General features: G+C 45.6%; 4 protein-coding genes across 5 annotated transcripts; 2 read left to right on the top strand and 2 right to left on the bottom strand.

Annotated features, from left to right (window-relative positions):
* Positions 1 to 601: 601 nt before the first annotated feature.
* LOC125951785 (uncharacterized) lies at positions 602 to 1700 on the top strand. The gene is made up of 3 exons (XM_049680822.1): positions 602 to 702; positions 844 to 936; positions 999 to 1700. Exons 2-3 carry the CDS (start codon positions 870 to 872, stop codon positions 1544 to 1546), a joined length of 615 nt encoding a protein of 204 aa, XP_049536779.1. The 5' UTR covers positions 602 to 702; positions 844 to 869; the 3' UTR covers positions 1547 to 1700.
* Positions 1701 to 1770: 70 nt separating this feature from the next.
* Positions 1771 to 3977, bottom strand: LOC125951427 (DNA fragmentation factor subunit beta). The gene is made up of 4 exons (XM_049680264.1): positions 3560 to 3977; positions 3022 to 3145; positions 2779 to 2964; positions 1771 to 2713 (listed from the first exon to the last, which is right to left on the bottom strand). The coding sequence occupies exons 1-4, from the start codon at positions 3713 to 3715 to the stop codon at positions 1893 to 1895; spliced, it is 1287 nt and encodes a 428-aa protein (XP_049536221.1). The 5' UTR covers positions 3716 to 3977; the 3' UTR covers positions 1771 to 1892.
* Positions 3978 to 4305: 328 nt separating this feature from the next.
* Positions 4306 to 10749, top strand: LOC125952009 (probable phospholipid-transporting ATPase IIB). Of its 2 annotated transcripts, none has more exons than XM_049681206.1 (6): positions 4306 to 4702; positions 6760 to 7420; positions 7493 to 9890; positions 9969 to 10098; positions 10173 to 10246; positions 10331 to 10749. In XM_049681206.1, the coding sequence occupies exons 1-6, from the start codon at positions 4542 to 4544 to the stop codon at positions 10462 to 10464; spliced, it is 3558 nt and encodes a 1185-aa protein (XP_049537163.1). In that variant the 5' UTR covers positions 4306 to 4541; the 3' UTR covers positions 10465 to 10749. The 2 variants fall into 2 exon arrangements, with proteins under 2 accessions (XP_049537163.1, XP_049537164.1); XM_049681207.1 differs by lacking the exon at positions 4306 to 4702 and adding an exon at positions 6126 to 6479.
* A 527-nt stretch (positions 10750 to 11276) lies between these two features.
* Positions 11277 to 18517, bottom strand: LOC125951079 (transmembrane protease serine 9). The gene is made up of 7 exons (XM_049679610.1): positions 18202 to 18517; positions 13584 to 14314; positions 12270 to 12415; positions 12072 to 12207; positions 11846 to 11990; positions 11628 to 11773; positions 11277 to 11558 (listed from the first exon to the last, which is right to left on the bottom strand). Exons 1-7 carry the CDS (start codon positions 18320 to 18322, stop codon positions 11400 to 11402), a joined length of 1584 nt encoding a protein of 527 aa, XP_049535567.1. The 5' UTR covers positions 18323 to 18517; the 3' UTR covers positions 11277 to 11399.
* Between the last annotated feature and the right edge of the window lie 8972 nt (positions 18518 to 27489).

Raw genomic sequence — 27489 nt, 5'->3', positions numbered from 1 at the left:
AATGATCCAAGCCGTGAGGAATAAAAGAGATATTTTTTAGCTTCTGTGTGTTCCTTTCTGACCAAACCAGCGAGGGACGAGTGTCCCGAGGGATAACGATTAATAAAAATCCATCTTCCGCTGGTCGCATGGCTACATCAAAAAGAACATTTGGCTTTCCAGCCCTTGGCCTGAGGCTGTGGTTTTCTGATAGATGTTTCTCTTTGGGACCTCCATCTTGTCAATACCTAGGCGCGAAATGATCGCCAAATATGAATTCCTGACTTACCTCCCAGTTCATGAAGCTTGCCATATCTACTACTAGCGTCTTGCGTGGCTTCGATCAATTTGGATTTGCTCCTGAGAACAGCTTCTCTTCTGCGCTATCTTTATTTCATCTGCATCCTTCTGTCCAACTTGATTTTTCGTTTTGCTGATTTATTGGCGCCAGTTTCGATGAAAAACGGCCGTTTCAAATTTCTCTTGACCCCCAAACCCGTACAGTATAAACCCCTTGACAGCTGTTCGAAAATTTCGAACAATCGAATTTCTGTTCGAATAAAAATTCTAGGCTACAACCCTGGAAAACTGTTTTTTCCGCGAAAAAAAGCGGCAGATTTTTAACTTATTTGAACAATTTTCGTGAATTTTGGGAACATTTTCGTGCGATTTCAGAGCTAATTAAAGTCGTTTACAACTCCCGACGCCGTCTTCGTTGGAAAAGTATGCATTACGGTGGAAAAATAGTCGTGTACTGAAGAACGCGAAGAGTTTTGTTCCTCCATCGCGTTTTCGTTCTTCCCCCAGTCTCGGCTTTGATTCACCATTTTGTTCCGTTAATCTCTGATCATTTTCTATCGAAAGGTCTGAAAAACTTGCTCCTCCCGAAAATGGCATCGCTGCGATCACTCGGTCTGGTTAACACAAATCCTCATCTCAACACAAATAAAAGCAAGAGTAAGTAATTAAGATCTCCAACGGCTTTTTCACCCTAACCCTAACTTTTTCCCCGCCGACAGAATCGCAACCCACGCTTCCAACGAAATCGCTTAAAGTTTCCCGGACGCCTGCGAAATTCGCTCTGCAAGATGTGACCAACAGCACCCAAAAACAGGCAGCGGAACGCATAAACGTATTTAAAGACCGCAACGCCCGGCGTTCCACGGAAAAATCGCTCAAAGCCCCGACAAAAGAGATCCTGCAAAGTATTACCCCATCGACGAAGAAACCGACCGCTGGAAAAGGCGCCCCAAAGTTCAACATTTTTACGCCACTGGATGCCGAGTACCAGTGGGGTGCCGCCGATTGTCGCTTGCGGGATGATCTGTTAGAGCAGATGATCAACTGTGATCTCGTGACGCCTTCCGCGGAACTCGAGAAGCAGCCCCTTCCGAAACCGACACGGTCGGACCTGCTGGATCTTCCCGAACTGGACGAACCTTGGGATTACTTCGACCAGCACTGCAAATTGAATCTGCTAGATGCACCATCACAACTCAAACCATTGGCACTTCCGGCGGACGACTTCCCGCTTGTAGATATTCAAGATCTAGAGTTTATATTCTAATGATGGTTGCCATTCTTGCGTCTAGTGTTAATTTTGACTGAAATCTCATTAATCATCAACCATCTAGCCATGTAACTCGCGTTTAATATATACTATCGATCGTTCGATGACGCGAAAATTGTTTTCTTGTACAAGTATTTAATAAAATAAAATATTGACGAGTAACCATTTGAACTTTTCTTTCCGGATGTCAGGATTGGAGAGAACCACCTCTTCGAACGGCGAACACATTGAAAGCACATTAGATGTGCCATTTATTGTTGGAATAGTTTTGCTAAAGCAATGGCTTAGTCTCACCTACACGCTATACGCTTATGAGATCATCGGGATGGCTAAACACCATTCCCTATGGTAAATCATCTTTGCACGACGATTGCAGCTTACGCTGGAATTGCTTGATGTACTGATACTCTTCGCAGCGATCGCAGATGATGGTACCACGCGATACCAGATCGTGCGCACCTTTGTCATGACAAACGATGTGTACTAGCTTCAGATTGTGAAGTGTGAATAGTTCCAAGAAGTACGTTATCACAGACAGTTGCTTTCCCTTACGCTTGTGACGCTTACAGATTGCCACTTCACCCTCAGCAGACACCATGCGCCCTATATTTGTCAGTATCGAGGGCAGCACGGTGCGACTAATCTCGATCTGGTGATCAAGATTCCATACCTGAAACAGTATCAGGGCTTCCCGGTTCGCATACGGATTGATACGGTGGCTGTCGTACCGACATCGCACATCGTCCCACAATCCCATGCATCGAAAGTCACCGCGAACGCTACACAGTGCCGCATTGTACTGGTCGATCCGGCAACTACTCCCTAGGGAACGCTGAACCAGCAGCTTTAATCGTTTCGGCGGAATTCGCTTCGCATCCGTCTCATCCGCCACATCATCTTTAGCGTCCCCGATGGTTTCTTCTGGCACAGTCATGCGCCGTTGGCAGGTACGATCAAACATGCAGCTAAAGTAATCAAATCCCGCCAGCAGCTGTCGGAAGAGCTCGATCATTTCGTCGATCAGTTCACGAGCAACCGGATTCGCCCGGTACATTGCACATTTTGTGAGTTCGTCTTTTGCTTTGTAAAAATATCCTCGAACCCGGTCCTGGCCACGTCGTTTCATCACCTCTTCCTTCGTCTTAACCGCACGATCATCGATACCTATAAAAATGATAATGATGGCCCATGTTTTTATCTCCTCGAAACGAGTTAACCAATAGTCATACCTTCGAACCACTGTTCGTGTTCGTTCCGCGAACTGCGGCGTATCAGATCATCTCGTCCACGTTGAGCGTCAATCAAGATCTTCGAGATTTCCGGCTGATTGTTGCTCACGAACTGTTTCGCCAGCTCTCCGGCGTTCAGCAGATCCGAGTGCGTAGCCTTGATTGCACCGTACATGAGCTCAAAGTCTGTTATACAGCGAAACGTTAGAGCTTTCGGCCGATTTAGTTAGCTAGCTTGCTTACCTGTCTGTATGATTGCATCCTTGTCCGCAATAACAAGCAACGTCTGAGGTGGTAGCGTTTGGAAGTACTCCTCGTCGGTGACTTCTGTGCCGTCCTGGGCGAGATACACCCGACAATCGGCTATCTGTAAACGAGGAAATGTTATAACTATCTCAGCTACACTTGTTAATCCCATTATTCGGTAATATGAATCGTCATAACTCCAGAAAACTTGTCAAGGACATCTATACTATTATTAGATCAATGGAATTGATCCTGTGTCTGAACATCCACATCTATCTATGTATCTATGTATATTTTCCAGCATCCGAGGTCAACATCCGGCGGGCTATAAAAAGCTGTGACCTTTTCGGTGGCTGGTCAATGCAACTGCAACTGCGAACCAAATACGGCAGCGCCAAATCTGGACGCCACGCTGCCAAACAGGTCAATGTCATTCCAGCGCAACGTGAATTCTTCGTTCGCGCAGCCCAGCGCCGGATCTGAAACAAAAGCACAAACGAATCGCCACCAAGCACACTCCCACCAAGAGGATTACCTTGAATTTTTCCGACGCCTTTTCCCGGAGCATGCGAAACGAATTGGCAGCCACACCGAACTTCCGGCTCCGTTCCACATCGGTAATCTTGTAGCCCTGCATCGGGGCTACCGTCGCCACCGGTGCCGATTTCTTGGATGGGAACAGGTCAAACATGATGTAGCCTGAAGAACACTTTCTGGTTTGAACACTTCCGTTGACTAAAACGGATTCACCGGCTCGGGTCGCGGATGCGTGTTTAACGACGGTCGGTGGGCAAGTGAAACTCGGAGTGTCGCACGCACCCGGTTCCGACGGTGCGGTGGTAATGACCTTTACGGCGATGCACTCCAGTAGTGGAAACGACGAGGAGGTAGGCGGAATGAGATATCCTTTTCGGGACACGGGAATTCGGGTTAGTTCGGGAGCATCCTTTTATGTTTTTTTTTATGTTTTGGTTTCCGAATCAGCTGCGATTCGCTCAAGGTGCCTTGAATATACGATTCCGAGATAAGCGATTTTCACATTTTAAGCAATTCACACGATGTCTTATACAAAGTATCCAGATTTGTTTACTAATATAACTCCAATAGTATTAGAAAGCGGAACATAGATGGTATGATCCGTAATTTTCCACAGGAGGAGTGCCATGTCAGCGTAAATATTCCTCCCGATTGTCAAAATCGAATCCTATAAAGAGTGCTAAAAAATCATCTGGTATATGCAAGACACCTTGCGGAACGCACTTTTTACCAAATTTTCGTTCGTTCGTAGTGCGATAAGAGAATACTTTTTTGGGGGGTAATAAAACCCAGATTCGAGATAGCGAGAAGTGACTTTGAACGGTACTCGCAAGCAATGCCGTGATGCGGTGGATTTCCGATTCTACTCGCAGTGAATTCAGCCCAGCGCAAGCATATTGAGAGGCTTTTCCGCAGTTTAATGTGAAACTTTTGCAAATTTGCATGATCCGCGGGGCGTGGTGCTGCCCGCCGTGCGTAGGATGAACGTAGAATTGCGGGACTTTGAAATCAGTGATTCAGAAACGGAACTGCTGATCGAACCGGCCACTAATCGCCCCAACAACCGCCTAAACGGCCGTTCATTTCGCAATCGGCGCCAGGAATCGTTCAAGCTGGCCTCCTTTCTGAAGAATCTTTGCTGGTAAGTTCTACGCTAACGAAACGGGACAATTTCCAGAATTCTTATCACTTCGGCGTCGTCATGCTTGAGACCGTTCTTTATTCGCGACGCCCCACCCCACCCCTCCCACCTTTCACAATTTGTAAACAATTCCAGCCCATCAAATGTCAAACGGACCCAGATAACAGTGAGAAGATCTTCTCACTATAGAAAATCGCCCTTCACTTTTCGGTCGCGATTGTACGACTTTTCGGTCACGATTCGGTCGCCCATACATTGGCGCCGAAGAGCGTATATGGAACCGTTTGTTCCTACAACCGAAACGTCACCGAAGGGGCCCAAGGGCTCGCCACCCAAAATCAATTAACTCGAACGTGACCTGTTGTCTCGCTCTCTCCTATAGCCCTCTTTCTTTCCTTTCCAATTGACCCCACCCCCAAAATATGACGCACTTCGGATGTCGTTCGGCCTTCGCACGAAGGCGTTTATTTTTGTAAATCGTGTGCACGAAGTGCATTCCGTTTTTTTTTATATTCGGCCCCCTCCCCCAACGAAATCGCGGTCGCGAACTCCGCAACGGTGTTTTGGTGTTGTGATGACGCGCTACGATGGTGTGGGTGCGTGGTGGTGGCGTCGTACACGCTGCCGTGGTGGCGTCGCTGTGGCGGCGTGTTCCGGGCTGCATATAAGAACTTTCCTGTTCGCGCTGATGATCGCTACAGACCGCACCGCGTACAACGATCGTTGGCGCGGTTTCTTCCATCGATGCACAATGCTCGGGCACATGTCGGAGAGAAAGAAAACATCAAAATATTAGTTCATTTACGGGGCAACGTAATGTTGTTTTAACTTACCTTGCGGATTGCAGTCGACACCTAGAGTATCACAATCACTTTGTATCTATATTTGTTAACTTTTCTAACACTTAGCTGCACTTGCACTGCACCGTCAGCGGAACGCGTGCTTCCCGGGACTTAGACAAATTTCGGCTGCCGCGATCGGGACCGAATTTTGGAATTTTGTTCGAGGTTGCTCCGTCTCGTTTTTCTGTTCCCTTCTCTTGCGCGCTGCCACTCGAATCGCCCCTCGACTCTTGCGCCCTTCCCACCCCTCGTAATCGAAACCATCAAGTTCGCGTTCGTTTTCGTTCGCCATTCTTCTCTTCCCATTCCGCCCTTCCCCCTTCGCAGCCGCGTCCCACAAGCTCGCGCATGAAACCTCCTCCTCCTCGCGGTTTCTTTTGCTCTTTCCCCCACTGCATACGAGCGGTTTCATAGTAAGCGTCGCATTTGCCCCTTCCTCGATCCTGTCGCTGGCAGCGGGGGTTTCGTTTTCAACCTCCTCAGCCTTCCTCTCGCTGCGTCGCAGGCGGAGGGATCTGCTCATTGCACACTGGGTATCTAATCTCCAAGAAATCCCACACACACACCAACTTGCGACGAAGAAAAAACGGCAAAACAAAGTGTCTCATCGTCTCCGTGGAGTTTTCCTTGGTTTTCCGCGACTTTGATTGCGTTTCCGGACGATTTTGTTGCGAGCCGTCTGTGGTGCTTCCGTTGCGTTGGCCTTTGTTGGATTTGAGAGCAGCAGGCGTTTGCTGGAGGATCGCCCGTCGGCCTCGGGCGTTTCTTTTCGCGGTGTCGCACGAGTATAAAAAGTTTCCCAAAATTCATGAGCTACAGGTAATCCGTGACGCGATGGAGGAAGCCCCACCGCTCAACAGCAACCTTCCTTCGGCGCCGGTCACCAAAGAAACGATTCCGCTCATCGAGAAGGGTCCGAGAGCTCGCTGGTTTAGGTAATTTTGACCTCTATCTGGGGTATTCCCCTCCGTCGATTCGCGCTTATCGCAGACACACCAAGACTTTGCAAGCGGGTCAGCCGAGATGACTCATCGCAGCCAATAATAGTGCCACTCTAGGCGCGGCGCAATGCAAATGATTCCCCATTTTCCCGTTACGACAAATGACCTTTGACATTTGAAACGCAACGAACCACATCGAGGCGCAGATTCACTAACATTTTCCGTCTCTCTATCTCTCTCGGGTACGCTTTCTCCGTGCCCCTTTCTTTTGTAGCTGCTGGTGCTGGGCCTGGCGAAAATGGTGCGCCTCGAAGGAGCTGAAACCGCGGACGATCTACATCGGTCGACCGTTGACGGAAAAGTTCCCACCGAACGAGATCCGGAACCAGAAGTACAATCTGTTCACCTTCCTGCCGCTGGTGCTGTTCGAACAGTTTCGCTTCTTTCTCAACCTGTACTTCCTGATCATGGCAGTCAGCCAGTTCATCCCGGAGATCCGCATCGGCTACCTGTACACCTACTGGGGCCCGCTTGGCTTTGTGCTGGCCGTCACGATCTGTCGCGAAGCCGTCGATGATCTGCGCCGACACAAGCGGGACCGTGAGGTGAACTCGCAGAAATACAAACGCTTCATGGCCGCCGATAAACCACCGGAATCGGTTTCCTCTTCGAAGCTACGCGTCGGTGACATCATCATGGTGGAAAAGGACGAGCGAGTGCCGGCCGATCTGATATTGTTGCGTACGAGCGACAAGAGCGGTGCCGTATTCGTTCGTACCGACATGTTGGACGGTGAAACGGACTGGAAGCTACGGCTAGCCGTACCGGCAACACAGAAGTTGGCCACACACGGTGAACTGCTGAATGCTAATGCCTCCCTGTACGTCGAGAAACCACAACGCGACATTCATACGTTCATCGGCACGTACTCCAAGGTAAGGATCTTTCCCGGAAGAACCGGAGTGGTCCCATCATTCATCATTCGCATTTTTCTTATCCAATTGCAGCTTGGTGGAACGGAGGATGAAGGGTTGAACGTTGAGAATACACTGTGGGCCAACACGGTAGTGGCTTCGGGAACGGCGGTTGGCATTGTTATCTATACGGGTAGTGAAACGCGCAGCGTGATGAACAACTCGGCCCCTCGATCGAAGGTCGGTTTGCTCGATCTCGAAATCAACGGACTGACGAAGGTGCTCTTCTGTGCCGTGATCGGTCTTTCCTTCGCCATGATGTGCCTAAAGGGCTTCAATGGTCCCTGGTATCGGTACATGTTTCGGTTTGTGCTACTCTTCTCCTACATCATCCCGATCAGCCTGCGAGTGAACCTCGACATGGGAAAAGCGTTTTATTCGTGGCAGATACAGAACGATGATGAAATCGCCGGTACAGTGGTACGTTCCACGACGATTCCCGAAGAGCTCGGTCGCATTTCCTACCTGTTGACCGACAAAACGGGCACACTGACGCAGAACGAGATGATCTTTAAGAAGATCCACGTTGGAACGGCCGCGTATGGTCGAGACACCTTCCCGATGGTTTCAACCGCCATTCAATCGGTGTACGGTACTCTCTCGGCACCAACTGATTCGGTTTCACCGGCTGACGGATCGACCAGTGATTACCAGCCACGGTTACGCAAACCAGACGGATGGCGTATCTGGGAGTCCGTCAAGGCACTCGCCTTGTGTCACAATGTTACCCCGGTTTATGAGAGCGCCAATGGGATCAACGGTGGCGCTGGTGGTGGTGGTTCGATTACTTCCTCTTCTTCCTCTTCCACCGCGGGTGTCGGTGCGGATCGTGGCCGTCCCCGTGACTCACCGGCACGATCTATCTCCGAAGTGGCAACTGAAACAACCCAGAAGCAAGCGGAGAAAACCTATCAAGCATCCAGCCCTGATGAGATCGCATTGGTCAAGTGGACGGAATCGGTTGGCCTGACGCTGGTGCAGCGTGATCTGAACGTAATGACGCTCCAGATACGGGATGCCACGCAGGAACAGCCCCTGGTACGCAGTTTGAACGAGAACGCCTCTATCAACACGACCGTCACCAGCTTATCGGTGAATTCGAAGATTGACCTCAACTCTCCCTCGAGTACGGGTAGCGTCAGTTCATTGAATTCGATTATTCCTCAGCAACTAGCCAGTGGTTCAGGTGGAGTCGGAGGTGCCAGTACTGGAGGCGGTGGCGGCCTGATGAAATATCAGATCCTGCAAACGTTCCCGTTCACGAGCGAGAACAAGCGAATGGGTATCATCGTGCGGGATCTGAACGGAGGCGAGATCACGTTCTACCTGAAGGGCGCTGACGTAGTGATGTCGGGAATCGTGCAGTACAACGACTGGCTGGCGGAAGAGAGCGGCAATATGGCCCGTGAAGGTCTGCGGACGCTGGTCGTCGCAAAGAAGGTGCTAACCGAAGATCAGTACAATGACTTCGTGATGCGCTACAACGCGGCCAAGGTGAGCGTGACGGATCGAGTGGCCAAGGTGGCGGCCGTTATCGAAAGTCTCGAGCGCGAGATGGAGCTTCTCTGTCTGACAGGAGTCGAAGATCGGCTGCAGGAGCGAGTGCGACCAACGCTCGAGCTGCTTCGCAATGCGGGCATCAAGATTTGGATGCTTACGGGAGACAAGCTGGAAACGGCCACGTGTATCGCGAAGTCTTCCCATCTGGTCGGCCGCAATCAGAGCATCCACGTGTTGAAGAGCGTTCTAACGCGTACCGATGCCCATCTCGAGCTTAACCAGTTCCGCCGCAAGCAGGACTGTGCGTTGGTCGTTTCAGGTGAAAGCTTGGAAGTGTGCCTACAGTACTATCAGCCCGAGTTTATGGAACTGGCCACGGCCTGCCCAGCGGTCGTGTGTTGCCGTTGCAGTCCCACCCAGAAGGCCCAGGTCGTCTCGCTCATCCAGAAGTACTCCGGCAAGCGGACGTGCGCCGTCGGTGATGGTGGCAACGATGTTAGCATGATACAGCAAGCCGACGCTGGCATCGGTATCGAGGGCCGAGAAGGCAAGCAAGCGTCCCTGGCCGGAGATTTCAGCATACCACAGTTCTCTCACATCGCACGGCTACTAATCGTGCATGGGCGACGATCGTACAAACGATCCGCCGCACTGTCGCAGTTCGTCATACACCGTGGGCTGATCATCTCGACGATGCAGGCCGTCTTTTCTGCTGTCTTCTACTTGTCCTCGGTTGCCCTCTATCAAGGTTTCCTCATGGTCGGCTACGCGACGCTGTACACGATGTTCCCGGTGTTTTCGCTCGTACTCGATCAGGACATTAGCGCCAACATCGCCATTACGTATCCGGAACTGTACAAGGAGCTCTCTAAAGGGCGCAGCCTTAGCTACAAAACTTTCTTCATGTGGGTGCTTATAAGCATCTATCAAGGTAAGACACAAAGCACACATGGTCGCACGATCGTTCCGATGCTGATCATACGCTCTTTTTCGTCTCTCCCAATGGCAGGCGGTGTAATCATGTATGGGGCTTTGATCTTGTTCGAGGACGAGTTCATCCATATCGTGGCCATCAGCTTCTCGGCCCTTATTCTAACCGAGTTGATTATGGTTGCACTAACCATCCGTACGTGGCACAAGTAAGTTGAAACGCATTCGTCACTTGTATGTTTCCGTACTCCATAGATCTCATGTCACCATCCTTAACCCACAGGCTGATGGTGTTGGCGGAGCTTTTTAGCTTAGTACTCTACATAATCTCACTAGCCGTTTTGCACGAATATTTCGGTAAGTATTTGATAAGTGCGATATGCGCGTAAATCACATGAAGCCGCTTACTGACGATACCTCTCAACGATTCATTTAACGCAGACTGGGAGTTTATCTGGTCCTGGGAGTTCCTGTGGAAAGTTCTGGTCATCACGCTCGTTTCCTGTCTTCCGTTGTACATTTTGAAATTCCTGCGCAAAAAGTTCTCACCACCATCGTACTCAAAGCTCTCCTAAGCACAGACCCCCCCTGTCGGTAAAGTGATTACTTGTTACGTTAACGGTCGCATTTGGTCAATTCTTTGCATCCACCATGCGTTCCCAGTGCTGTAACGTGGCAGAGCAGAGAAACCACGCAAGCCCACTGGCGCTTGTGGGCGTTGAGATGATTTTTACCTTAAACTAACAACGTGCACGTACGTAGCCGCCGGCCAGCAGATAACGTAAACTATAATATTATTCCTGCATTGCTAACGTATTAAAAGATAAATATAGATATGTTCGTGATATTTTCTAATAGTATTTACTTTTGTTATGATTGTGTTTCTGCCTTTTTGTTTCGAGAGATAGAGAAAGCAATTCGGTCACACGAACTGAGTGCGAATGGAAGGAAAGGCGCAGTGCCATCGCACTTTAGCCTAGAACTTGTTACAACAGCTTGGGATCTAGTGAATAAAAGCATACAGCCTCATACAGTTCTGAATAATCCCTCTGTCATGCAGTGTTAGTTCATGTCGGTGCGTATTTGAACATCGACAAACGAAGAGTAATCGATAATGCGCGCTGACGTAATATCAAATAATTGGACCATCGAACGCAAAGGGAGCAATGTGGATATGTGGGTGGAATTTTACCGTTGTTGGGCTGTGTTGCGCAGACGTTTTGTGTTTCAGCAATATGAAAACTGAAAATGAAATAAAATATCTGCAATCAAAATAAACTCAGCTCGTTTACTATTTCACAAGTCCAAACCAAAGACGTTTAGTATCTCTTCTGCGATCCATTCACACGCTGTTTATTAAAGTTTATTTTAAAAGAAAGATCGAGGATTTCAAAACGCCGAATGCGATTTGCGATCGGTTGATATCTTAAAATATGTACTACGGATGCACCGGCTGATGGCAATTCAAGCGCGAACAAGTGGGGCAGCAACTTGCCCAATTCTCTCACCCTCAGACATCCTTAATGTTCTTCGTTATCCAGGGCAGGAATGCGGTCACGCGGGTGTACACACCCGGGTACTGTCCTTTTCCACAGCCGATACCCCACGAGACGACGCCAACCTGCGTCCACCTACCATCGTTCACCATAAGCGGTCCTCCGGAATCGCCCTGTGCGGAGGGAAAGAAGAGAGTCCATTCAAAAGCCGGTCCCTCGGGTAATGCACAATGCATACTTACACTACATGAATCCTTGGCCGCCTGGCCAGCACAGAGCATAGTATCAATGATACCACCTGGGGCCGCCGGTCCATACTTAACACGACATTCAGCGTTAGTCCAGATTGGTAGGTTCACCTCCTGCAGAACAGCCGGCTGTGGTCCATCTGTAGGTTGAGAAGCAAATAAAGTGTGTTCAATGCACTGCTGCAGACTATGCTGCCTCCAAAGATACTCACTTTCGCGCAGACTTCCCCAGCCGATAACGGTGGCCGTTTGGCCATTGTAGGCTCGCGAGTTATCCGCCCCCGGTAAGCAGATTGGTCGTACCTGTTTCGTGAACGGAACCGGTTGATCCATCGTCAAGACGGCCACATCGTTGTACTGTGAAGAGAATAGAATGATTGTGGCAATGCCCACACAGCTATCAAAGGTTCTCTCTAGGTGATCGAGCCTTTTACTTACTAGCGTCCGTGAATCAAATCCACGGTGACGAACTAAACGCTTGACACGCCGTTCCACGTGCTGGATTTCCGTGTTCGATCGGATATTATGATCACCGAGCTTCACCGTCAGACGTGCCACGTCGAAGGAGCTCATGCTGAAAGAAGGATAATGGCCATGCATAAGTGCGTTTGGCTTCGACGTATTATCACAACTCACTGTGCCACGCAATGGGCCGCCGTCAGGATGTGGATGTTGTCGATAAGCGAACCTCCACAGAACTGGCGTCCATTGTTGAAGAGCGCCGCTATCCAGGGCCACTCGTTCGGGTCTGCATTATGGCCACCAACGATACGTTCCGTATCCTGTCAGAGGAGAGGTACGCTTGTGAACAACTGCTTTGAGAAGATTCTACCAATGTTCTGCAAGATCAACAGGCCGTTCTAAGTTCCCGTTCTTTTCTACCACTTACAGGATTTAAATCACGTTGCAAGATTACTCCCAACCATTCATCACCTCAACTCTCAACCACAACTCTACATGATAGGACAAACCACGTGATAAGATATGATAGTTTATAGCGTTGATGAGTTTACATTAGGATTTACATTAGGAAACGGGGATCTGACCGAAGCTATACAATTAACGACATGTATTTTGCTTAAAAAATGTAAGATACAAAAGTAAATATTGCATAAAAAACCGAATTTGACCTGCTGCATACATTGGATTGATCATAACTGGTCAACGTTATAGACCAAAGTCACCCTATTCGCATGTTAGGGGCGATTCTTCTAAAATCAGAACTAAGAGAGAATTATAAAAAGTTATGGTCTTTAAGCTTTTTTCTGAGTTCATCTAAAATCTCCATGTATCCCTGATAAATTGACGAATCAATTTACGATATGTTTATAAGTAAATCCGGCAAAGCCATTTAGCTACCGTTGAGCAGTCACTCTATGACGTCAACCGTCGAAAGCAACAGATGAGGCGTTATTTTTTTTTTGTTTTCTTATCGAACGACACTAAACACAGATAATCCTCATGGTGCACGTTTTCAAGAACGTGCGGCGCTACTTATAAACCAGCACCATTGACTCAAAATGTATGAAAAACCACGACAAAGCAAATTGCATCATTATGTACTGGAAGACGAAAGGCCGCAAAAGCTTCTTCTCGCGAATACACAGCATTCTCCTTCGGGGCGGGCATTTCATTAATCAATCCCAAAACGATCCGCAAACACGCCGGATTCGTACACCCGGCATTAGCTCATTAAAGCGCTCCCCAAGATAAAGCCAGATAAAACGATTAATAATTGCCAGCAGTTAAGCGGGATAATATTGACGTCAATCACTGCACACATGCGATGCCGGCTACCCAGGAATTCCCGAAATGTCAGAATATCCCCATGGTTAGGAGCTCCAATGGGATACAAGGTCCCAAAAGGCCACCACACCGAATTCACGGTACGGCTAAATGGCATCGAACGCTGCAAAAGACACAAACAGGACAAAAAAACGTCGCACTTACCGGATTACCATTTTTCACTCCGCAGCCTTCGGTTGAAGCGATGCCACCGGCTGGGAAGGAGGCCGTCGGTGGTGTCGTTGTAGGCAGGGTCGAGAAATCGAACGGTGGATGCGTCGGTACGGGCGGTGGCCATACACCTACCGGGGAAGGTGGTGCTGTGGACGGCTGGTTCGGCACCTGGGGCGGCCGAGGACGCGTAGGCCACGTTGTCGTAGGTCGCTGCGTAGGTTCGGAAACGACCACGGATGACACGGTCGTCGCTGGTCCACCGAACGAGGGCGGATGAGTGGCAGCCGTGTGGTCCGGTGGATGCGTCGGGACTGGTGGTGGCCAGCTCGGGTAGTTGTTGTTCTTGTTCGGTGGTTTCGCGGCCGGACCACCGGCTACTGGTGCCTCACCACCGGGTACCAGCATTCCTCCACCGCCCCCAATACCAATACCGTTCGATCCGTCAATCGGGAGCGGTGTGAGGGGGTTGGTGCAACAGACGCCAAATGCCTGGCGACCGTCATCGTTGAAGTAGCTACAGGTGTCGTAGTTACCGAGTACCCACGAGTCCCAGACGTTGAGGTCCGGTACCTTGAAGTAAGGATAGCACTTCCGGAACGATGTGCAGTAACCGAGGTGGCCTTTGGCCGTCAGACACGGATTGCCATCACCGAGCGACTGCTTCCAGTTGGCCGCTCGCGGTGATACCCAGACCTGGCGAGAGCTTCGAACACCGGCGGCAGCTGCAACGACAACAGTTGAGACAGTCGGTTGAAACGCATGAACTCAGGCGTCCACCGATCGATGCGGAATTGGACCAAAGCGTGGTGCGGACGCCGTCGAAGGCGTTCCTCTCCCTCATTCGCGCTCACTCCCTGATCGGTCGAACGCGCTCACTCCTCTTGAACGATTGGTTTTTCGATTGTTATTTTCATTTTGAAAGGTTCGTTCACACCTTCCCCCAAAAAGACATTTGCATACATTTACATACATATTCGTCGGAAGGTGGATCGAGATCGCGAGCATTGCAGGCAAGAGGGTGAAGGCGCATGATGCCAGGCAACCGAAACCGAAGACGGACACCGGACAAAGCAGGTTTCGGGGGCCTGCGGGAGAGGCTATGATCGATCGATCGATGCTGCCGCCGCCGCCATCACAGAGCGACCGATTGTGGCACGAAATATCAATCAACAAGTGATCTTAAGCTCACCAAACAAGGCCCCTGGGGGATGGAGATGCCGAACTTTTATTAATCTGTATTTTGCCTTGCCAAACGGAACGGAAGGATCAACAACAAGAAGAAGTGACAGCTACAGAGATGGAGCCTTTTTTGGGCCAAGTAAAATTCGAGAACGGAGACCAAGCAAGGAAGATCGACGATTGGTTCCGAGAACTTTGACCTCGTTCGTTGTGTCTCAGCAGTAATTGTCGGTTTGTGTATTTGAAAGATTAGCAAATGAAGTACCGGTTCTAGCAACGTCATGTCCTGTTCGATCGCTTTTTAGGTGCAAATTATCGAACAACGAACTGTGCTGATGCTAGAGAGCTTGCAGTTCGTGTTTGTTCTGGTGCTTTCTCCTCTGTACCTCTGGGCCCCAGGTTTGATCTGACCTAGACTGCAAGTGGAAAAGGTGTGAGAAAAGGAAACACGATAGAAATGGCAACAAACATCCAATAACAAACAGCGCACCAGCAACACGGCGGAGTGCACTGCAGCACGTTGGTAACATTCCAGTGCACTAGCCAGTACCCTCAAAATCATGCAGCATGCATGCTCAATGATGAGGTTGCATGGGAGTACTATGCTTGGAAGGGAGGGATTGGCGGAATGAGCTGGAGAGCTTTACGACCATTTCGAGTGGTTCTACCTCGACTCGGGCCGGTGCATTTCATCATTAGCACCCTTCTTCGCTGACGGCATGACACTGGAGAAGACACGGCTTCCCTCATTAACCGTTAGGGTCAGATTGTAATTAAAAGTATGTACGGAGCGTGCGCGGCCACTATCGAGCCCGCTGTTTGCTATCAACCGTTAGGTTACTCTGGGGAGCTAATTACATCGGTGGCGGCATGGCTCTTCCAATCAATGATCTATCCCAACCGTTTGCCTACAACACGGTTGTGGGTACGGGCACTACGGTTAAATGGTGCGAGGATGAGAAGTCAAATTCGATGCTCGGTCACAGCGCGTGAGCTCCATGGGGTCGTGTCTTTCGACGTTACCTTGCAATCTTCACTTTTGATTAGACAATTCCAAAGAAATCAAAGATTGCTCATCTTTGACTCACTTGCTCTGCTTTGAACAAGTTATAAATTCAGGGCTTGAGAGAGAACCTTAGTTTTTTTGCACATCGGTTTTCGATTCTAATGAGCTCTATAGTATTCTATGGCTTCTTTCTATGACTTTTCCGTGTTATTAGAAAATATAATCTACTCAATACATTACATTAGAGGAGCATAAAATGTAAACGAAAAGAATGTCAAATATCAGTTTAGATTTAAATTTGCATCTCCACTCATTATCATAACTCAAGCACTACTGTATAAAAGTACAGCGCGACGGAAGAATGAGTAGCACAAGTTTACAGGATCCTCATCCTTTTGTAGTGAGCTCAGATTATCCAACCTTTGTTTTCAACAATATATCTACAGCGCGCTTCGAGCTTCTACTTTTTTGAAACACACAAGTTCAGACGCACAAATAGACAATTTCAATCATCGAAACACATTTGTTATCCAATATTTAATGATAATGATTGGGTGATGAATTAAACAATCTAGTAGTCGTGTACCTTTGGTGCCTGTTATGATTTAGAGTACCCTATACAACTAGAGAACACAATACAACGATACAACATGTCGAGGAGCTTCTTCAAAATTGGCGACAAATACTGAAGACTCTGTGGGCTTTTACTGGGTATACATTAAATTACCACTGCTATTTCACATTCGGGTCTATCTGCGAATAGATCCCGTCGGATCGAGAATCCGGTAATGCCTAAATTTTGACCCACCGAGCTCTGTCGAATTATCCAATGTGAACGAAATTACACCGCACCTCGATCAATCCAACATCGGGTAGTAGGTAGTAAGCAGCAGCTACAGAGGTCTACGATGGCCAGGTTCGTCACTTCGGCACACGCACCTTCGCGTCCCTCGTACTGGTGCTGCCTCCCGTTAGGATTGGGAGTGGCGGTGTGCGCGTACCTGATCGGAATCGCCTATGAACCGGTGGAAAGTAATAAATCGCCAGCACACTCTTCCCCCGTCAACAGCACAAACCACCTAGCCGGCCCCTGACCAGTCCCGGCGGCGCACGCATGCGAAGCGCGGAAAAACACATTCTTCTCGGCAGTAGCGGGCGCGTGCGTAGCGACGCCTCCAGATGACACATTTCGCAAGGTGCTGCAATGTACCGTGCGTCCCTTCCTTGTTGCTTTCCCCACGACTCCGGGCATGATCACCCCTTCCAGTTGCTGCGTCTACACACCCATCCTCTCATTCATGTTTGTTTGTTTGCGTTTAATTTTTGGCCCCATTTGTCGGGGAAGTCGAACGGAAATTGTTTTACGCTGACGTGTTTAACCCAGCGGCGCCAATCACCCCGGTGTGTCGGAGCGTGACGAGCAGCTTGGATCCACTTACGCACTTTTAGATCGGAAAATCCTTCTCCTGCCACACGCTGCGTAAGCTCTCGTCAAACCGGTACCTACCGGTTTGCGCAATTGTTTCTAAACCTGCCACCATCGATCGCTCCTCCCATCTGCACGGTACCACTAAAGAGTTTAGTGAACCAGTTCCCGAAGGTCAGAACCGGAAGGTAATGACACTCAGAACGATCTCTACAGCGTCATCGCGCTGCCAGTTGCGGAGGCGAGCGAATCCAGGACACGGGCCATAGCAATCGCCAAACCACGACAGCTGTTTTCTGGATGCTGTCGCTGGCTGGGGGGGTGTCTGGCATCAGGGAAGGTCAAAACTCATTAACAGCGGATACACGACACGAAGACCGACACCTTCCGAGCGTGCCGATGGGACACCACCCGCGGGTGATGCGAAGATATCGGCAAAGGTGGCGAATCGAAAGAGCGATCGAAAGCAAACGCGACGGCATTTTCGTATCCATTGTTGCCGCACAGCCCCTTTTCGGGGTGCCGTTGTCACTCTGTTCTCGTTTGCCACCCGTTCAGGATCGATGGTGGATGGACAAAAGCTTCACCGTTCGATCATGTAATGTGGCGCGAGGTTCAACGCTCCCTGCTCGCTCGTCCATACACCGTAGCACTCGGAAACAACTACGCAGTATCTTGGCCGGGCTCGTTGTCGTATGCAGTTTAAGATAAAGACAGACGCGAGCCAACGGAGTACTCGGAAGGACTTTTCCCTTACCATCAGCCATTTCGTACACATTTCCGGCAGGGGGAATTGAAAAATGAAATGCAACATTAAGTGTTTAAGTATTGTTTTAAATGCATAAGTAAATTAGTAATTATGGTTCACTTTGCACACTACTTAAAGAAACAAAAGAAGTAGCCCTCCGTGTCATACGTCACACGAGAAATGTTGAAGTCTTTCGTTACGCTCGCAACGATAGTAAACGACGAACCCCTAACTAACTAACGCTTCATACCTTCAATCACATCGGAATCATCATCTAATGATTGTTGGCTCGAATAAGCCGCAGTTTTTTCTGCATCGACAACGAATGATACCGCTACTAGAGCGGCCACAAGAACAACACCTTTCGACATTGTAACAACGCGTTCCGTACTTGCGTACTCACTGCTGACTACACAGCGATCCACAATATTCCATGCAGTTTCACTAGAAACTAGAACACAACGATTCCACCAAAACGCAATCCCTTACACGCCTGACTCATCCACTAGCGCAGACAGGGCCACGCTCGCTCGCCACCACTAGCGTCGCCTTGGTGCGTCCTTGGCAGTGACTCGAAAACGGTTTGAAATTGAACTGTAATACCGTTTGCTTATTGATCATCGTTTTATATAGAGCCAGCCGGTACACATACGGCCGCAAGAAAGTATGTGTGCAAACCATCAGCCGGTCAACCAGCAGCCAACCAGCCAGCCAACCACCCTGCCAGCTAGCTCTCAGCGCGCGATCGTCTCAGAGACCATCGTTTCGATGTCTGTGTCGCTGTACGGCCGGGAATGTCGGGAACGCGAACGCAAACGGTCCCGATTCCTACGGGAGCAGCAGCGAACGGCAGACGAAGAGACCGACTACGGAGCGTTGGACAACCGACAACCGCTTACCGATCGCCTAATCCATCGTCGCACGCATTGTCGCTGCATTTGTAGCTACCGGAGCTAAGGAGTCGCCAGCGCGAGTGAGGGACACAGCTCGAGTCACGCCGTCAGCCAGTGGCCGAGTCACAGAAAACATGGCAAACACGACTGGACCTTAGAACCATTCTACAAATTGGCAGGAACGCACCAGCGGGAACGACTGCTCGGATCACTTGTTCAAAACGTATCGAACGACGCGAACAATCGTTCAGGGACAAACAAGGGGGTTGGGTGAATTTGGTTTTAAATCTTAAGCCATTGGATGGTGCCGCGATTATTTTTAAATGGACAACTGAGTCATTGTACCTCTACGCTCCACGGACGGATTAAGCTTCGCTGGGACGTTGTGGATGGTCTCTTTTGAAGCCGGAGACAAGTTCGCTTGGTTCTCGGTTCCTGATACTCGAACGCTAGCTGAGCGTGACTGGTTATTGTAAAATCCACGCACCTATTATGCTTCCCCAAAGATTACACAGTACAGGTGGACTTCACACTGAGCAAATGCTATGTTGGGAGTACATTGGTTTTTGTACTCTGTTGAATTATGGACAAGCTACAAAAACACGCATGACATTTTTATTTTATTTTTTCGCTTTTTGGCAAATGAACCAAGTACTCATGTGTGTATTAAAACATATTTGTTTTTTTTTTGTCTGCAATTTCATCACATCATAGTCCAACACTTCAAAACTTTGACATGTAATTTGGGGGTATTAAACGTATAAGAAGTGTTGAAACAATCGAACCAATTTTGGCCAAACTCGACAGGCTTTACATCTTCTGGTTTTGTGTCTCTAGCACACAGGCCATCTGTTAACTGAAGCAAGCATTAACTCACCAGAATAGATGGTTAGCAGTAGTATGTGCCATTGTTCGGCAACATAAATGGCAACGCATCTCTTTGGCGGCTTAAAAGATACATTCGTTTTGATAATAGAGTCACTGCTATACAAACAAGTAGGGTTGTGTATATTTCAGCCAAGCATTTATAACACGTTTATTCATTATATTAATATATAGTGTTGACAAAAGGTTTTATGCATCCGATGTTGCAGTCAATTTTTCTTTTACAATAATTATACTTGCTTGAATAACCCTTATTTTTTTCAATATTGCAAGTAAGTGTATAAATAACGTAATAACTCATCAGAATTTTGTAATATTGCAAATAATTATACAAAAAGCGTAATCACTTTTCAGAATGAGTTGTCCGTATCAAGTATAAAGCTTCTATAAAACATATCAACGCTAGGCATAATAATTTTGTTTATGGTAAATAAGCCAACTTTCGGCGCAACAGTAAAACATAAGTAAAATAATATAATTTTTTTACAATTTCACACAATATTCGCGAAAATTCGTTTTTTTGCTTATAAAATAGCTATCGATAATTTAAATGATCTTAACTAAATTATTAGTTTTCTTGAATTAGATATTTTTTTAATACCAAGTGCAATGTAGTATTTGCACATTCCGCAAGAGCACAACGGCACGAGTTATAGCAGACTCATAATCGATTTTCATTGCAACTATTATAACGCAATCTACGGGATATTGCCATAACATCTACCATGGGACCAATTTGGACAAAGTTGCGCGTCACAAATGAGCGCTTGTATTACCTGTTCCTGCATTAGGTGCGCGATCTTGTTAGAAAAAACTCATTTGATCAGACCATTTCCCTAGCTTCTGTGAAAATGTAATGTAATTCTTTGTAATGTTATTAACCCAAGGATAATCAACAGTTCATCTGTTTTTTCTTTTTCATTCTTATCATTTTCGTCAAATAGCATTTCACATATTGCAATCTAGTGTTTCTGAATTTCAGTTGAATTCATACGTTTCACGAGTTAACTCCATTTATTAAACTGGAAATGGATATCTTCACTTCAATAAGGTATGCATTACATCATAATCTAGTTCAGAAATCAAAATTGCACGCTGGAAACTCTTGTTACAGCTGGTGTCTTACATTGGTGCAAATCCCGCTCTTCGTCGTTTCGTTTCAATTTAGATGTGATGGCAGAGTTTGCATATTACGTCATTATCGACCGAGCAAGGATGGTACATTTGTTTTTCGCCATATCGCGAAAGACTACAAATTCATTATTGAAGATATTCAAGAAGAAATTGTACCAAGGTCAACATTGGATGCTATTAAAGAAACACAACTAACCATTAAAGCATCTCCTGCAGTCAAACATCTTAGCATTTCTGGTAACTGTACTATCACGAATCTCTACATTACAAACACTAGTCTTAGATCGCTCAATGTCGATGTGAATGAAAATATTGCAAGTTTAACGATAGCTCATAGCATGTTGGTGACAATTCCACCCTCGTTTGCTAATTTAAAAGCAATTACGGCAGTAACTATAACCCATTCTCTGCTTCTACAACTGGATTTAGGATTGTTTTGCAATACATTAGAGCTAGAGGAGCTGAAATTGTTTGATAACAAAATTAAATCTATCATCAACAGCTCGAATACTGCCTGTCACACGATGGTGAAGAGCATATACGTGAATAGAAACCAGGTACAAATCCTTAATATGGACGAATTCAATAGCTATACACAATTAGAACACTTGAGTCTTAGTTTAAACCGAATCGAGTTAGTAACTGGAAGAGTAAAATCAGATTCTCTTCGAGCATTAAATCTAGTCTCAAATCGGATCCGACAAATAGATTTATGTCGATGGAATGCTCCGTCGCTTAAATGGCTGGATATGCCTAATAACACATTAACAGAGATACCATACTGTTTGACTACGATGCCGAAAATTGTTTCGATCAATTTGAACATGAATCGGATCAGTCACTTTCAGTTCTACTGGATCGCCCCATTGAAATATTTGCGAACTCTAGACCTTTCGTTCAACTACCTCACATCGATTAGTTTTAACGGTCGCTTTCCCGAACGACTTAATTCCATTAGCCTCGAATCAAACCTTCTCACGAGCCTAGACTTATCGTATGTCCCAGTTCCTAAGCTAAGCATCAACGTGAAATACAACTGCATTTCACTATTTAATATTTCTGCTACCTCATCAAATGTTACTGATTTGGCGATGACTGGTAATCCAATCGATTGTTCTTGGACCACACGCGAAACGAAGGAATCAATCCAATGCACAGATAGCCGTAATTAACGAAACACATTATTACTGTTTAATAAAAATATAATAATCAATTATTTGCATCCTCACTTCCACTGTTTCTTATAGTTATTTAAAAAGTCATTTATAGTGTGATAGTGTGATCATTTTCACTTCTATTTGGTGTGTACAAGCAAAACCGTCGACTTTCGCAGGAGGGCTTCAAATTGGTAATGACACGAAAATAAATCTGAAAACGAGCATTGCAATATTTTGCCGGTAGTCCTGGTGCAAATTCCTTGGAAAATTACAAATTGATGTCATTTCAAATAAGGGCACAATGATCTAAAGCAACTTGGATTTTGATAGCCGCTGTTTAGAATTTATTGTCTATTTATTCACTGACGCTACAATATAGTCAGAATAGCTGTGATTCGTATGCTAGATGTATTTTGAAGGTGGCGATAACAGAAAGATGGAAGGAATCCCAAACAGTGCATCGTTTTCGTTCAAATGACATGACCTTTGTGATAATGCTGCAGCGAACACACACTTGCTTGTGTTATACATTAGAAAAAGCTTGTAAGAGACAATTCCACCTTGTAAGAGACAAGTAGTGTAGCAAATCTGAATGGAATACAGTTTCGAAGCAAAGTAGTTATGGAAACCAAGAAATCGAATCGCTTGACACATACATTGCGTTGATTACACATTTTGCGCATCCTTCAAGCGCCGGTTGCATACCTGCATTTACAACGGAATCATGATCTAAAACTTCGTCACTCCGGTCGTCGATTTTGCTCGTATTCACCAAACAGAAATGGAAAATATCAAACTGGAAAACGTTCTTTTCTATAACGATGTGAATGTAAGTTACATTGAAGGTGAGGTTGGAAATGCAATAAAACCTCATAAATATAGCATTCAAATGAGTACAGTTATGTCACTGTTATCAGGAGGGCTTTCTTAGTATCAGCAAAAACAATACGCTGCGAGCTAAAGTGTAAGCCGGAAAACATTTGTATTGTAACTATTATAACGCAATCTACGTGCTAATTGACAAATAACCAGATGTTAATCTATCACCAGACCAATTCACCAATACTTCGTAACATCATCAAATTCAACATCACTAATGTTTTTATATATTGCCGGATCATATGTTTGGTGTGCGATCTTGTTAGAAAAAGGCGTTTGATCAGACCATTTCCGAATCTTCTGTGAAAATGATTCTCTGTAATGTTATTAACCCAATGATGATCAACCAGTTCTCCTGTTTTTTTTTTCGTTCTGATCATTTCCGTCAAATAGGATTTCATACATTGCAATCTAGTGTTTCTGAATTTCAGTTGGATTCATACGTTTCACGAGTTAACTCCATTTATTAAGCTAGAAATGGATATCTTCACTTCAATAAGGTGTGCATTATATCATAATCTAGTTCTGAAATCAAAATTGCACGCTGGAAACTCTCGTTACAGCTGGTGTCTTACATTGGTGCAAGTCCCGCTCTTCGTCGTTTCGTTTCAATTTAGATGTGCTGGCAGAGTTTGCATGTTACGTCATTATCGACCGAGCAAGGATGGTACATTTGTTTTTCACCATGTAGTTAAAACATACCAATTCATTATTGAAGATATCCAAGAAGAAATTGTACCAAGGTCAACATTGGATGCTATTAAAGAAACACGACTAACCATTAGAGACTCTCCTGCAGTTAAACATGTTAGCATTTCTGGTAACTGTACTATCATGCATCTTTACATTACAAACACTAGTCTTAGATCGCTCAATGTCGATGTGAATGAACATATTGCAAGTTTAACGATAACTCAAAGCATGTTGGTGACAATGCCACCCTCGTTTGCTAATTTGAAAGCAATTAAGCTGGTAACAATTACCCATTCTCTGCTTCTACACCTGAATTTAGGATTGCTATGCAATACATTAGAGCTAGAGGAGCTGAAATTGTTTGATAACAAAATTAAATCTATCATCAACAGCTCGAAAACAACAGCTGCCTGTCACACGATGGCGAAGCGCATCAATGTGCATAGAAACCAGGTACAAATCCTTAATATGGACGTCTTCAATAGCTATACACAGTTAGAACACTTGATTCTAAGTTCAAATCGAATCGAGTTAGTAACTGGAGCAGTGAACTCAGAATCTCTTCGAGCATTAAATCTAGATTCGAATCGAATCCAACAAATAGATTTATGTAGATGGATTGCTCCATCGCTGGAATGGCTGAATATGTCTAATAACACATTAACAGAGATACCATACTGTCTGGCGACGATGCCAAATATTACTACGATCAATATGAACATGAATCGGATCAGTCACTTTCAGTTCTACTGGATCGCCCCATTGAAATATTTGCGTACTCTAGACCTTTCGTTCAACTACCTCACATCGATTAGTTTTAACGGTCGCTTTCCCGAACGACTTAATTCCATTAGCCTCGAATCAAACCTTCTCACGAGCCTAGACTTATCGTATGTCCCAGTTCCTAAGCTAAGCATCAACGTGAAATACAACTGCATTTCACTATTTAATATTTCTGCTACCTCATCAAATGTTACTGATTTGGCGATGACTGGTAATCCAATCGATTGTTCTTGGACCACACGCGAAACGAAGGAATCAATCCAATGCACAGATAGCCGTAATTAACGAAACACATTATTACTGTTTAATAAAAATATAATAATCAATTATTTGCATCCTCACTTCCACTGTTTCTTATAGTTATTTAAAAAGTCATTTATAGTGTGATAGTGTGATCATTTTCACTTCTATTTGGTGTGTACAAGCAAAACCGTCGACTTTCGCAGGAGGGCTTCAAATTGGTAATGACACGAAAATAAATCTGAAAACGAGCATTGCAATATTTTGCCGGTAGTCCTGGTGCAAATTCTTTGGAAAATTACAAATTGATGTCATTTCAAATAAGGGCACAATGATCTAAAGCAATTTTCCGTAAAGTGGCGTCCAAAAAGTTCAAATAGTCAGGATACTCAGAGGAAGAGGAGAGTAGCTGAAGTAGTGAAGATTTTAACGTCAACGATCATTACTATTTAGATCAAAACAGCTCTTGACGACACATGATCGATTCGTTGGCACGAATGGTGTTATAGTCATTTGTTTCGCTGGCAGCAGCCAGCGCAGGAAATGACGAACCTTCTTAACGCGGCGGTTGCATACCTGCATTTACAACGGAATCATGATCTAAAACTTCGTCACTCCGGTCGTCGATTTTGCTCGTATTCACCAAACAGAAGTGGAAAATATCAAACTGGAAAACGACCTTTTCTATAACGATAACTTACAGTGAAGGTGAGGTTGGAAATGCAATAAAACCTCATAAATATAGCATTCAAATGAGTACAGTTATGTCACTGTTATCAGGAGGGCTTTCTTAGTATCAGCAAAAACAATACGCTGCGAGCTAAAGTGTAAGCCGGAAAATATTTGTATTGTAACTATTATAACGCAATCTACGTGCTAATTGACAAATAACCAGATGTTAATCTATCACCAGACCAATTCACCAATACTTCGTAACATCATCAAATTCAACATCACTAATGTTTTTATATATTGCCGGATCATATGTTTGGTGTGCGATCTTGTTAGAAAAAGGCATTTGATCAGACCATTTCCGAATCTTCTGTGAAAATGATTCTCTGTAATGTTATTAACCCAATGATGATCAACCAGTTCTCCTGTTTTTTTTTTCGTTCTGATCATTTCCGTCAAATAGGATTTCATATATTGCAATCTAGTGTTTCTGAATTTCAGTTGGATTCATACGTTTCACGAGTTAACTCCATTTATTAAGCTAGAAATGGATATCTTCACTTCAATAAGGTGTGCATTATATCATAATCTAGTTCTGAAATCAAAATTGCACGCTGGAAACTCTCGTTACAGCTGGTGTCTTACATTGGTGCAAGTCCCGCTTTTCGTCGTTTCGTTTCAATTTAGATGTGCTGGCAGAGTTTGCATGTTACGTCATTATCGACCGAGCAAGGATGGTACATTTGTTTTTCACCATGTAGTTAAAACATACCAATTCATTATTGAAGATATCCAAGAAGAAATTGTACCAAGGTCAACATTGGATGCTATTAAAGAAACACGACTAACCATTAGAGACTCTCCTGCAGTTAAACATGTTAGCATTTCTGGTAACTGTACTATCATGCATCTTTACATTACAAACACTAGTCTTAGATCGCTCAATGTCGATGTGAATGAACATATTGCAAGTTTAACGATAGCTCATAGCATGTTGGTGACAATGCCACCCTCGTTTGCTAATTTGAAAGCAATTAAGCTGGTAACAATTACATATTCTCTGCTTCTACAACTGAATTTAGGATTGCTATGCAATACATTAGAGCTAGAGGAGCTGAAATTATTTGATAACAAAATTAAATCTATCATCAACAGCTCGAAAACTGCCTGTTTCACGATGGCGAGGAGCATATACGTGAGTAGAAACCAGGTACAAATCCTTAATATGGACGAATTCAATAGCTATACACATTTAGAACGCTTGATTGTTAGTTCAAACCGACACGAGTTAGTAACTGGAGCAGTGAACTCAGGATTTCTTCGAGTATTAAGTTTAGCCTCGAATCGAATCCGACAAATAGATTTATGTCGATGGAATGTTCCATCGCTTGAGTGGCTGAATATGTCTAATAACACATTAACCGAGATACCATACTGTCTGACGACGATGCCGAAAATTATTTCGATCGATTTGAACATGAATCGGATCAGTCACTTTCAGTTCTACTGGATCGCCCCATTGAAATATTTGCGTACTCTAGACCTTTCGTTCAACTACCTCACATCGATTAGTTTTAACGGTCGCTTTCCCGAACGACTTAATTCCATTAGCCTCGAATCAAACCTTCTCGCGAGCCTAGACTTATCGTATGTCCCAGTTCCTAAGCTAAGCATCAACGTGAAATACAACTGCATTTCACAATTTAATATTTCTGTTACCTCATCAAATGTTACTGATTTGGCGATGACTGGTAATCCAATCGATTGTTCTTGGACCACACGCGAAACGAAGGAATCAATCCAATGCACAGATAGCCGTAATTAACGAAACACATTATTACTGTTTAATAAAAATAAAATAATCAATTATTTGCATCCTCACTTCCACTGTTTCTTATAGTTATTTAAAAAGTCATTTGATAGTGTGATCATTTTCACTTCTGTTTGGTTTGTACAAGCAGTACCATCGACCTTCGCAGGTGGGCTTCAAATTGGTAATGACACGAAAATAAATCTGAAAACGAGCATTGCAATATTTTGCCGGTAGTCCTGGTGCAAATTCCTTGGAAAATTATAAGTTGGAGTTACGTAGCCACTATGTAAAGTTTATTATCTATTTACTAACGCAATACATCCTGACTAGATAGCTATGCTACGTATGCCAGATGTATTATGCTATTCGATGTGGTCAGTTATGATCTG

Source organism: Anopheles darlingi, chromosome 2 (genome assembly GCF_943734745.1).
Source record: "Anopheles darlingi chromosome 2, idAnoDarlMG_H_01, whole genome shotgun sequence".
Lineage (NCBI taxonomy): Eukaryota > Metazoa > Arthropoda > Insecta > Diptera > Culicidae > Anopheles > Anopheles darlingi.
The sequence above is the reverse complement of the archived record's forward strand: the minus strand, read 5'-3'. Positions and strand labels throughout refer to the sequence as shown.